Genomic DNA, 13,471 nt, shown 5'->3' with positions numbered 1-13,471 from the left:
TACTTTGTCACAAGAAACAGCTAAATTTTGGACCTGCAAATTGCTGAACACAAAAACATCACATTTAAGTTCAGGGGAAGCACAACTGTAGCGGAGCCATCTTTCTTTCTGCTTGGCTCCCACACTGCCTGGGCCTCGAGAATTGCTTGTGACACGAGTCAAAGCAGCCATGGGGCTGCTCTGTGCTGAGCCTGGTTGCCCAATACAGCTCCCAGGAGACTCTTCTACCAGGTGAGAATTATGGTAGTTAAGGGCACTGCTCTGCGCTACCTGTAGCTCCTTGGCTCTGGGGTAATTAGTTATGGGGCAATGCCAGTTTGATACTGGGACAGGGTTTCCACCATTCTGGCATAAAGTACTCCCTCCTTAAAGAAGCCTTAAAGTTGCATTGTACGCTACCTATATTACCACTTGGATCTGGCCTAATAGCTTTATTTTATACATCCAAATTGCTGAGTCATTGAAAACTATAAGCCAAATTCACATTCCACATATCGTAGCAGAACGATTTTCGTCTTGTGGAATAAATATCACTTAGGATTGCGGGCAGTTGGCCTGCGTGTCTGGTAACTCCTGCAGCACAAAAGGGGAGTTTTACAACACCGAGAGTTTAGCAACGTGATGGAAAACTTTGGCCTGAGTGAAGACGTACATCTTGTCTTTATCTGTATAATGAGATCTGACCCGTAAACTCGATCTGGCAACACAAATGCAGGGAGTGTTTGACAGACAAACAGACCTGTCTTTTCTTTACAAATGCCAAGACTTCTGGATCCCTGGCTTCAGAGATGCTTGACATGCAATGCGCTGCAGCTGTGGCCATCCCGGGGAAAGCAATGAGCGGGGTGTTATTTGAGTAAGCTCTCGGCAAATACTGGCCGAGAGTCTTGTCCTCTGAATAGCTACGGTTTGACAGCTGCTATTTATTATGAGAAAAATAGCAACTGTAAAGCTGCCTGCTACTTTATTTACCTGAAGCTCAGCAGCAACGATAGCGCTAGGATATTAAAAGACAAATTCTTCATTTAGTACATCTGACCCCAAATCACTAGGGACCAATTGGTCAGACTGCTAGCCATTAATTACCAGCATGTTTTTAACATCTTGTTCACTTCTAAGATTAAGCACTCTCCAAAATTATTACAACAGTATATTCCTGGAATTCTTTTAATGGAGGATAATGCTGATTTTGCATAGTTAGCTTTGCAGCTCCTACCTGTAAAGTGCTGATGTGGACAGGAGTCCCGGTGCCATTCACCGTGTTCTTCTTGGCAGCATTTCCACCCTTCCCTTCCACTTGCTCTGCCTTGGCAATCTTTGCTTTTTCGGCTTCAATTCTCTTTGGATTGTTCAGCATTACCTGAACCACCGCATACTCCACCAGGGACGCAAACCCAAAGAGCAGGCAAACAATCAGCCAGACATCTAAGGCCTTCACGTAGGACACTTTGGGAAGTTCAGCGGCAAGAGTGGTACATTCAGATGCCAAGCTGAGCACTGAGAAAATACCTACAAAAAGAAAAATAACGTATTGATTAAAGAATCCTTACGCATACTGTCACTGGCTGTGCTCTTCCTCTGAAACAGACAACACTGAATGACGTTTTGTAACAGTGAATGGGACTTCACAATGTGGTCGGTGCAGCAGGTATACCAAATGCACATGCCTTTGGTTGATGAACAAGTTACACTGAATACTTGGGTAGGTTATCGCAGTTGATGATGAATTGTTAATAATGAGCACCTTCATTTTATAAACAGAGAAGCAAATAAGTCAGGCTGTGCTGGTTGCTGTGGTTCTCCTGCCCCATCACCCACCACACAGTTGGGAAATGGGCTTTCCAAAGGCTTATTTTACAACGTGCATCTAAGCCTGGGAAGATGGAAGAGAAATACATGATACTTAAACCAAAAGATTCCAAATCCTTTAAATTAGACTGCTGTCCCTGAAATCTGAACTGTGCTAAAGCAGGAGCAATTCCCTGAAAGATCTGTCCACAAGTGTGATACAAAAACCTTAGATGAAAGGGAAGATTTTGCTGAAGAGCAAGGCTGCACCGGCCCATTAAAAAGTCTGTGCTCCCAATTCACTGTGAAGACGAAAACACTGAGTTGACTGAGGGTCTACAACCCTTCCCTATTTGAGCTTCCAGGACCTAGAGGAAGCTTTCTAGATAAAGTGTATTTCAGGAAGCCCTTATAATGAAAAAAACCCCAACTCTACATCTGCAAAGGCTGTTGAAAGGTCACACCCATCATCAAACTGGGTTTCAACAAGTATTTCTCTTCCAAATGTCCCCATCAACACTGGACTCACATCACAAGAGACAAAATACAAGCCCGATCTTAAAGACAGTTTTCCCACGGGCTCCTATCAAAAAGAAATAGCAGCACGAACAGCTACATTTGGAAAAACACTAACTTCAGAAATGACTGTTATGGGAGGAAAACTTAGTTCAACCCCCCAGTTCAGAATGTCCCATTTTGGTTTTGTGAGCATCAATGATACAAATCTTTAGTAATAAATGGGGGGTTTTAAGAAATGTAATTGATGTCTACAGAAAATGTTGGCCAAAAGGAGATACTCAGTCTTAACTATGTTTCTTATATTGGTCATATGTGCTATCCAAAGCATTTTTTTTTCCAAAGAAAAATTTTGTAATTCATACAGAGATCATTTTCTTCAGATCCACTTTAAGTAACTGAGGATGTGAAAATGTTAATAAAACTGAAAGTATCTGTATTGGTCTATGAAAGTATTCAAATCTAGTTGATCATAAATATCACATAATTCTTTTGCTAGTGTTCCTATTTGGATTTTAATAAGATTGCTATGATACTTTATTTGGTATTCATTTGAGGTGGGTAATTTTCTAGATCTTAAAACACTGAAAATAAAATATAAAGAAATTATTACAGTCATGCAATTTTAAAATACAAATTTTTATGATGTTTTATTTAGAAATGTGTAGAATCTATGTATCATTGCAAAGCTGGATTTTTTTTGTCCATTAGAATAATATAGAATGGCCAGATCTGCTACCTCAGGTCAGAACGACATGGCAAACACCAATCAGAGAACCCTCAGCGTCCACTCTGGCTTTTTTCCCATCTACTGTCTCTGAAATGTTCAAGTACAAACGTTCCCATATGGATAAAAAGTGAGCATAGAATAGTCCCCTTTTTACAAAAATTATTTTCACTGACCAACACCAGCTGTCTGGGGATAAACACTAATTACAGACCATAAGGAACTGCAATAACAAGTACAAATAAGGCTGCAATGCCTTTTAATGTATAGAGAGCCCCTCTGCCTATGCCCAGCTTGCCGTTTGCTCTCCAACAGCGTACGGTACCAAGTACCATGCAGACTGCAGTCTGTGCTAGGTTTCTGACAGGCAGCCTCTGCCCTCCTGCTGATTAACCCAATTAGACAATGATATGGACTGACTCAACATCTCAGATATTGTAATTTTTTTTCCTACCAACTTTAAAAGTGTTTATTATCTTAATAGGCAAATAGTATTATCATACCTCGTGCTGAAAACATTTGTACAGGCACTATGTAGAGCTTAAAATAATAGATCTTACAATCCAGAATTTAATTCTACATAACCAACTTAGAAATTCCAGTAGCTGAGAAGGTTTTAGTGGAGCTTTCATCGATCTGTTCAGTAGAGCAACTGAGGTCACAGTGACCTGCCGCTAACATCCATTTGTCTGGATTCCTAGGATAAAAAGTTCATTCTCAAGGTCTGAGAAACTTTTAGGTTTTCGAGATAATAATAAAGTGAGATAGAAGCACAGAAATATTCTATTAAGCAGCCATCTGCTGCCAGATCACAGCTAGCACGGCCTCGGAGACCCTAGCACCGCTGGTGTGCATCGCACATCTGGCAGCAGCTGCACTAGGTACCTACCCAACACAGTCCAAAGCTCAAGACTCAAACATGAGTGAGGAGAATGAACAAATTAACTGCAAAATTACTTATCTAATTAAATAAAAAAATTTAAATAAAGGAAAAAATGCCCCTTTTCTTCTCAAGGAGCACTAAAGAGAAGGGACAGAGCTCCTTCCTCCACACTTGCAAGTAAAGTTGGCATTTCCAGGAAATACCTCCACATTTTTTCCCCTAGTGTAGTATCCCTCTTGATGGCACAGTTTAGTTTATCAGTAAGGTTAGTTATCTCACAGCCTAAAGCATGATTTACAGAGCTACTATTTTAAAAATACTACCTAAGGTTACATGTGGATAACATCTGAAAGTGCCAGTCCAGCAAAGCACTTCAGCACATGCTGCCAGATAAATTAATCTCCCCTTTTTGAATCCATCAAACTTACTGTCCTCAGCACTATCTCCTGGCAGTGAATTCCACAGGTTAATTATATGCTGTCTAAAACAGTATTTTCTGGTTTATATTACTGCTTTAAAAATGTCTGGCTTCATCTCACAAATGTTATTGACCAAGTTAATATTTTTTCTTGCTTTCCTTATCATTTGGTATCTTCTTATACATTCTTTTCTCTCATTAAACTTTTTAAACTAAAAGACATGATCTTGCCAGTCCTTCCTCAAACTACAGTTATACATATATATTTATGTCTTTGAGACTGCATTTGTTACAATTTTATAGAATGAAATGCCTAGAATGAAGACAGATCTGAGGACAGGAGTGATGGGGGTGGGGTGCATGCCTGCTTGTCCTTTCTGTGTGAGAAATACATCACAGATCACTACTCCAAGCTTTTAGTTACCCTGTTGTAGCCCTGCCTGAACTTTGGAGTAATGCTTCACACTGTCAGGCCACTGCGGGCGGACAGAAGTCCGATGTCCTTCAGATCCCTACAGCTCCAGAGATGATCTTACTCCCTTTGAGGATCACACAGCAGTGAAGGTAGGAAAGGTCATGGTTTTTTGTTTGTTTGTTTGCTTGCTTTTTTATTAAATGGATGCTGGAACACTTTCCACCTGTAAAGAACTGGAGAGTCCTCTGTTTGGCTCATTAAAAGGTGAAACACCAGCATCTAATTAGACAGAAGCATACAGTACTATCAGCCTTTACGTTGCTTAGCCACAGCTGCCCAGATACTAGTCCTTTGTGGACCTCCCTACCGACAGATGATCAAGTTGGGTGAAATGATACAGGGATAAACAGGGCTTGCAATTTGTTTAGTTCCTACGTGGACACAGGATTTTTCTTCAAATGTACACCCTTTTCCCAGAACTTTAATCAGTTTACAAAAATATACTCTGCTTACTGGCTTGCAAAGTGTCTCGTATTCCTAAATCACCTGGAAACTTCCAAGCTGCCTTGCCGTGGGGAGAAGTGGCCCCCCATACTTAACTCTAGGGACAAATGCATTCATTCATAAGCAAATCTGAAGAAGCTTCTGATCTGGCGAGACCTGTATCTAGCCACTGAGAGTGTTCAGGCCATTGGTAACAGTTTCTTGGGATTAGACAACCTTCACTCCAAACACAAATGTTAATCTTGTTAGATTCCAAGGTCAACTTCTTCAATGATGTAGCTAGAAGAGTTAGTTTGTTGCCCTCCTGCAAACCAGAGAGACATAAATCTTACCCTGCTGACAGTGTTAACAACTTGCATTACTAAATACTGACTCATGACTCGAGGATGGTCAGATTTAGAGTTATTTTGCTTCTCTGGGGATTCAGGAAAAGTCACATTACCAAGCCAATGGTTAGTGACTTTAAAAATGCATTCTTTCAGAAATGCTAATACATAAAAGGAGCACTTATAATAAATGAAGCAAATCAACGATAAATAAGTATGCATTATTTAGTCACAAAGACGCCAATTTACATAAATCAGCACTGTATCTTATAAATCTAATATATAATTAATAAGCCAGACTGGTTGGCTACTTGAAGTGCAGGATTATAAAAGTGGAAATACAGCTCAAGCTTTGATTGCATTGGAGCTCACTAGATGAAAAACATTTCCAGTTCTGGTTTCTATCTTTTTAATTTAATACATGCTACATTTTCCCCATTTTTTTTTCTTCTTAAAATGTCTTATGTTTAGCACTGTGGAACACATCCTTGCTACTTTTCAAGGTGAGGGATATTTGTTACTTGCTATCAAACTAATACAGATTGTGACTCCTCCCTAAATTACTATTAATATTTTTAGAGGTCAGAATAAAAAAACCCCTGATTTGCATTCTGAAATAGAACCTTAGAAGATAGAAAAATAAAAATAAAAATAGCGGGTTTGTTACATTTAGTTATAGCAAGGTAGCCAGCTGTGGCTCAAAAGGCAAAAGTAGCACTCCAGTCACAGTTCTCCAGATTCTAAAATAGACTATTTCAGTTGGAAGGGACCTGCAATGATCAGCCAGTCCAACAGCCTGACCAAAAGTTAAAGCATGTTGCTAAGGGCACCGACAGGCCTGGGGCATCAACCACCTCTCTAGGAAGCCTGTTCCAGCGCTCGACCACCCTCTTGGTAAAGAAATGCTTCCTGGTGTCCAGTATAAAGCTCCTCAGCCAGGAGATCAGCACCTCCCTCTCCCCTTCCCCTCCTCAGGGAGCTGCAGAGAGCAACGAGGTCGCCCCTCAGCCTCCTTCTCTCCCATCTAGACAAGCCCAACGTCCTCAGCTGCTCCCCATAGGACATTCCTTCCAGCCCTTCCACCAGCTTTGTTGCCCTCCTCTGGATGCATTCAAGGACCTGAACATCCCACTTAAATTGTGGGGGTTTTGCAGATCTTAGATTACTTTGCCTGTCATCACTGGCAGAGAAGGAAGCACGGCAGATGACCTGAGACGAGAGCAGTGAAGCTCAGGCCAGGGGGTACGTGGATGCTTTTCCACCCAACAAAACCTGGCACTGTTCCTGCTCCAGCTGGCCTTTAACACAGGGATTTCAGCTACTCATTGCTGCAGGACTGTGCAGAGCACAGCCACAGACTGGTAAGGGGATGTGGCAGGTCCTGACCCCAAGGGTCTCCAGTGTTACTGACACGCATTCATGCACGTGAGGTTGCACTGGAGTCAGGTCCTGTGGGGGTGTGGAGGTCCAAGCGTGGATGAGAGGGTTCTCAGCAAGGCATGTGGCTGGAGGGCTTCTGCAACTGCACCCCTGGGGTCTTGAAAACAGGTGCCCTGAACCTCCTGGGACATGGAAAAGATTTGGAAAGTATGGACCTAGGGAGGTAGGAGTGCCAGGGAAAAGGGAACCACAGGGAGTCCAAAGGAGGGGGACAAAGAGGTCATGGCATGGGGAAGGGAATCCAAACAGAAGTGTCAAGGTGCAAGAGCCTGGCTCTGCATTTCATTGAGCTCTTGGGGTCAGCAAATCTGGCCACCCCACAGCTGCAGTCCCATGTACAATCGAATTAGTCAAGAGAATATTGTTTTGATTAACTTTGTGTCCTACTCTTTCATAATAAATGAAGGCCCTTACTGTGTTCTGCTAATGTTTGTTAATTCTTTTGCAGACATCATTCTGCTTCTATTAATCTTCAGAAAAAACTGCTCCAAGAGGTAACTATTTAGAGCCTTACTCATCATCCTGCTTTCTTACTGATTATTCAAATGCTCAGATTCCTATGAACTGCGTATTGCCAGTGTCTGCAGCATCACCTGTACATGGATAAGATCAGATTTGTCTGGGCTGAGAGGAGCAGACAGTGTGTTTATCATGGGAACACGGGAACCGTTATCAAGTGAAGTCTTAATGTGGAGGTGGATTTTACTGGACTAGCAATGAGGAGGTTTCAGTGAAAATGATGAGTGGATAATGGAAGTGAAGTTGCTTTCAGTGTCCGGTGTCATGTTATCAAAGCAACTGAGAATGGCTCAATGGCGTTACAGCGGATCGTGACGGTATGTGTAAACACAGGTTACCCAGTGGGACTCTTGCAGCGCTTGCATCAGGATTGATCCAAAATGACAGCCAGGATAGAACAACAATTAGCAGTGTAGGAGCATAAACACCCATCATGTAAAATCCAACTTGTCTTCTCAAAGTGAAGATTACTTCTACACAAGTGTAATAACCTTTAAAGAAATAAATGCATTAATGTTTAATGTGCTTCTTCTGATCCATATCTTCCAGGCCTTTTTCTATTTAAGAGCAAAAATTTAATGATTTGATTTGCTTTATGAAGGCAAAGAGTTCCATTTGGGGAAAAAAAACACATTCAAAACACAGATCTATATAACCGCCAGGTGTGGGCAGGCATGTGGTACCCTCTGTGCTCTACCAGGCACCCCTCTACAGCCACAGCACATCAGCACCAGGCAGTTAAACTAACTCTCATCTTGATGCTGGCTTCAAGATGCGGTCCAGATAAAACCAACGGACTCTAGCAGTCATACTAGCTTAAGCTCATCTGAAAATCCTCCTTAGCATTAATCGTGCAAAAGATGGAATTAAGAAATATTGGTGTAGTCAGTTTAGAATGGAAAGAAGTGATCTGAATGTGTCTCTAAGCGGAGATTCCCACAGAACTGAACGCTGGTACAGGTGACTTCTAAAACTGGTACAGTCTTTTTAAAAAAGGCTCTAAAGCCACTACTCTTTGAAAACAAGGAACAGTGCCTCAAATGTTTTAAAATTAGGATCTAAAAGCACACAAACATTTCAGAACATATCTGTTAAGATAACTCCAACAAAAAGTAAAGCTGCAGATACTAGAGGTTTTGCAGCAGGTAACAGATGGGTCAGGAAGTCCAATAACCAGAAGACAAATTCTGTTCATATTTTCACTCAATTAATAGAACTGGCATTTTTATGTTAATATCAACACAATAGTGTTATAAAAACAACTTCATAAATTAATCTATCACAAGGAAAAGGCATTCCTATGTTACATTACAACAGTTTCAAAATTCAGATCAGTCTATATCTGTCAATCAAGTCAGTGCAAAGCCGATTTAGAAGATAGGATCTGTCAAAAATATATCTATTTATATTCTATATTTTAACAGTAAAGTGCTGTAGAATGACAAATCATCTTAAAAGCACTGTTTGGGCACAGAAGAAGCAAAACAAAAAAACAATAAAACATTAAGGGAAAATTTCCCTGTTTAGAAGACACGATACGGTATTTTATAGTTCATTTTATTCTCTTCAATGATCTGTTTGACAAATATCCCCTTTATAATTCCTGAATAGTTTCCAGATACCTTTAGGTTTTATTTTCAAATAAGGGATGACCTTCAATATCATTATTTGTTTGCTTTATGCCAGAAATGCATTCTATATGCCTTTGAATCATCTTTCATCAGGCAGAGAACAGTAACTATTGCCTTCACCATTCAGCTCCCAAGGACCTATTCGGATCTGTTATATACTTTGATAAACAGAGAACAGGCAATTTTCAAATTTTAATACTCACTTTACTGCCACAGAAAGTCACCCCATTTTTTTGACCCTCCTTCTACTTAGGTAGGTATGACAAAACATTATTTGACATAAATAGGCAGTAAAGATTAAGTTCTTTGCAACTGGCAGGATTCTCCTACATAAGCCATAATTTTGAAAATTTGCTTCTACATGCAACACTGCCTCTTGATTACCTGACAAAATCCTTAACTGAGTTAATTTTAACTATGTGTGCAAAATCTGTTTTTATGAATACCTTGAACATTAAAATTTAAAGTAAATCAAACAACTACTGATTAGTGAAAACACCCTTTAAAAGTATTTGAGTACCAAAATATTCCATTCATAGTAATGAAATATTAATTCCAACCTTGATCACATGATTAACATGGATCTTCTTAATTTTTAAACAAAAAGGATTTGCAATAAAGGAATTAGGAATTTTTTTTTAAATTTCTTGTTGTCACTCCACCCACTCTGATGGTTCCCTCATGTTCTTTCTTGCATGTTCAAATGACATACACACACAGACAACGTGACCTTTTTACTGAGCATTCTGCAGTATCATTTCAACTTGTGGTCACAAGGTGCTGAAACTTGAGAGAACACTACTGATTTTCTTTCCTGTTTCATAGTAAAGTGTAAAATTATTAGGTTTTTCTTTAAGGTTCCTAAAAATACCTAAAATATCTAAGGATTTTTTAGCCATTTAATTTTAGTTTTAGGGCAAAACTCAAAATGGTCATGGTAAGCTCAATAACAAGATAACAATCTTGAGTATTTATTTTTTCCCCTAAAATACAATGTAAATTTTCCAATTTTCCCATTTCTATGAATTTTATTTGAGAATTACAGGATCCATTCCTTTATTTTTTTCACAACTTTATCACTTATTTTTTTCAGTAAATTCATTGTTTAATTAGGAATAAAACATTTTTCTCTCTGCTAAGTAAGCTTCTACAATATCCCAACTTAGATTTGAATGCAATCACTGCCAGTTGGTTTTGCTTTCACAAATGCAGAATTTTCCTGAGGAGAGCTCATTTCATATTATTTACAGATAGTGAATCACTTGAGATGCTGAATTATGTAGTTAGGCTAAGAACTCACTCATTTTGAAGTTAAACAAATGCCATTCCAATTTTCATTATCTTTTTGAAGTTAAATTCCTTAACTCTGAGCTCTACTAAGGTTACTGGAGATCTCTTCAGACTTCGGATCTAGCTCAGGAGCAACTGCAAGTAACGTACTGCAGCTGAATAGTCAATGGGAAACTTGCAGAGGATCCTCAGAAGCTGTGGCACCACAGCCGTCCTCATCGAGATTTAATGGGAGATCTATTCCCAAGATCAAGAGCACTGACAAATACACCCTGCTGACCTCTGTCGTTGTAGGAAGACTTGCAGTTGCCACAGTATGTCAGTAGTTGTAGTTTGGATATCATTATAGACAGGAATCAATCGGGGTAGAAAAGATAAATTTTGAGAAGCCAGAGTACAGAAACCATTGGATAAATTTGTGCCCACCCTCAGAAAATAATCATAGGATTAAATAAATTCAGGGCTGAGGATTGTAAGCAGCTTTCTATAATGACAGACTTTCCAGAACACTTAAAGAAAGGAAGAACCTGCAGGGCAAAGCATTTGCAGTTACAGTCTACTGCTATCCACTTCTGGAACAAAAGTCAAACCAGAAAACCAAAATTATCCTACTTTCCTGCAACTGGTGTAATTCTACATAAACATCCTTTCAGAAAAGTTTGACACTTACAAGCATAAACAGGTATAAGGATTATAGAAACAAAATGATGATAGTAAGATCACAAGACATGTAAAAAAACCCAAGACAAACATCTAATCTCTTCTTCAACCTAGATGTTTCTACATTTGAGTTAGCTTGCAGTAACCACGTATGACAGTTATTATTATGTGAACTACTTGTTAGTTTAAAATTAATTTATTTTATCCCATGAAATGTAAGACATGAACTGGAATATTAACCAGTAACTACAAACAGTAACTGAAGGCAGCTTAAAGTTTTTGTATCAAGGAGATTGCTACCTACCTGTGCCTTTGTAATACTTGGTACAGTTACCATATTCGATATCCTCCTTTTTAATATCAAACTGAGGCAGAGCAATTTTCTCTAGCTGTACAGGATCTCCAGACTGCCAGATAAATCGTAAGTCATCAGTTGTATAGCCAACTACAAAAAAAACCCCAATAATAATCATTTAAAGAACCATCTAAATGAGAGTAAGCTCTGCAAGAAAATCTAGCATATATGTTTGTTACTTTTCTATTTCTCTCTATTTCTGGTTCAGAGAATTAAATACAAAAATGAAATAATCCACAGCTGAATTTTAATGTAAGCCCAGATTAGGACTTGGTGGGTGGAACATTACATTACCAACAATATTACACCAATTAAAAGGTTTTTGTTACAGTTTTTACCATGTAAACAAAGAAGGCAAAGCTCCATTATTCTCCACAGCTTTGAAGCCTCCATATTCATTCATACTCTACTTCAGCAAAGCATGAAAATTATACTGAACTTTAACAGCACTCACAAGCCCTAGCAGCTTCAAAACAATTTATTAACACAATTACTGTGATGAATACTGGGTTTTGTGTAAAACAAACCTTCTGCTTAGCTTTTTCAGATTAAAGGCCCTGATTCATGAAAGCACTCTCGTTCAAGAAATACTTGACCAGGAATTTAAGTAGAGGTGTAGTCCTACTAAAATCAGTTCAGTGCCTTCATGATCTCATACGTACGGACAGACTTCAGCATACATCTGACTGTCTAAACTGTGATGTATACACCACCATGAAGTGAGAGGCAGTGACAGTCAGGCTAACAATATTCAAGCACAAAGCAGTATTGCTCAAATATGCATAATAATAATAATAATCATGATTTTACATGCCATTTTTATGCCACCTTCTGTTTATTAAGGATTAACTTAATTCAAACAGAGATAATGGGTTTTAAATAGAAACAGAGATGGGGACACATAAAAAGATGGAGTTGGAATGCAGTGTTTTGCAAGTCAAAGTCTTTGAAAAATGTTTAAAGAACCATTTTTTTTCTGGAGGCACTAGACAGGGTTTTTTTAGTCTTTGAAAAACAGCTGCAATTAAAAAAGGTAAGCTGTTCACAATCTAACTGCTCTAAGATCCACAACAACTTAATAAAAACCACAATGTCTCAATGCTTCGTGATGGAAGATAATATAAAGAACAATCAGTTACTTTCATGTTTTGTTCATAAAATCAGTCCCACCTCCTTACAACATACAGCAAATGACAAAACTGCCAAGACCCTTTATGATAACAATTACTGGACAGTGAAAATTTTGCCTATAGAGAATGTGTAGAACTGTAGATCATAACTGCAGATATAAGAACAGCTTAGTAAAAACTGATGGCCTTTTTTGTTTCGGAAATCCAGCAACTAAAAACAAAATACTGATTTGAAAATAACTGAAGTAGAATTAAACTGCCAATGGCCAGGAGGAAAAGCAAGCCCACGGCTGGAACTGGAGAGACAGACAGGAGGTCATGGGTACCGCTCTTACTTGTGACAACGGAACTAAAAGGTAGAAGGAAGCTTAGTGCACACTGTCTTTCCATAGGAGCAAATTCCTCCTGAATTTGAACATACCAACTTAGCATGGAGAGTTGTTTAAATAAAGGTTTTGAGAAAATTTTTATGACTAGTTCTTCCTTCCAATAACTATACCTTGCAATGCCTGTAAAACAATCCAGACTGAGAAAGCTCGAGCAAACTTCCATTAATATTACTGTGTAATTCCAGTTTAACCCTAAACAGATTTAGGTTTACCATGAGAGTTTGCTTCAGCTAATGTATACACAGATTAGTGATGGGCAAAACTACTATGGACATACTACACTTCTAAAAGTAAATGCTGGTAGTCAAAACCTAAATTGTAAAACTCTGATATCATCGTTATTATTAACCCCACTGGGTTGCTCTGCTCAGCTTTGATTAATCTTGCTCTTTTTTTGCTTTGGTTTTCCCTTCTCTAACCTCACCTTCCCCACCAGACCTGGTGGAGTAACAGCTGAATGAAGCTTTTGTATTACAGGGC

General features: G+C 39.0%; 1 protein-coding gene across 2 annotated transcripts in view; it reads right to left on the bottom strand.

The window, feature by feature from the left end:
* GLRB (glycine receptor beta) overlaps positions 1–13,471 on the bottom strand; it is a 51,934-nt gene that overhangs the window by 11,500 nt on the left and 26,963 nt on the right. Inside the window, exons 7-9 of one of the 2 annotated variants that reach the window (XM_040600899.1) lie at positions 11,422–11,562; positions 7,875–8,027; positions 1,217–1,509 (exon numbers count right to left, since the gene is read on the bottom strand). In XM_040600899.1, the coding sequence (XP_040456833.1) occupies positions 1,217–1,509; positions 7,875–8,027; positions 11,422–11,562 (587 nt within the window). The remainder of the gene's footprint in view (positions 1–1,216; positions 1,510–7,874; positions 8,028–11,421; positions 11,563–13,471) is intronic. The other variant, XM_040600909.1, reaches the window with a different exon arrangement.

This window comes from Falco naumanni, chromosome 1 (assembly GCF_017639655.2).
Source record: "Falco naumanni isolate bFalNau1 chromosome 1, bFalNau1.pat, whole genome shotgun sequence".
In the NCBI taxonomy this organism is placed as follows: Eukaryota; Metazoa; Chordata; class Aves; order Falconiformes; family Falconidae; genus Falco; species Falco naumanni.
This window is presented reverse-complemented; position numbering and strand designations above follow the sequence as displayed.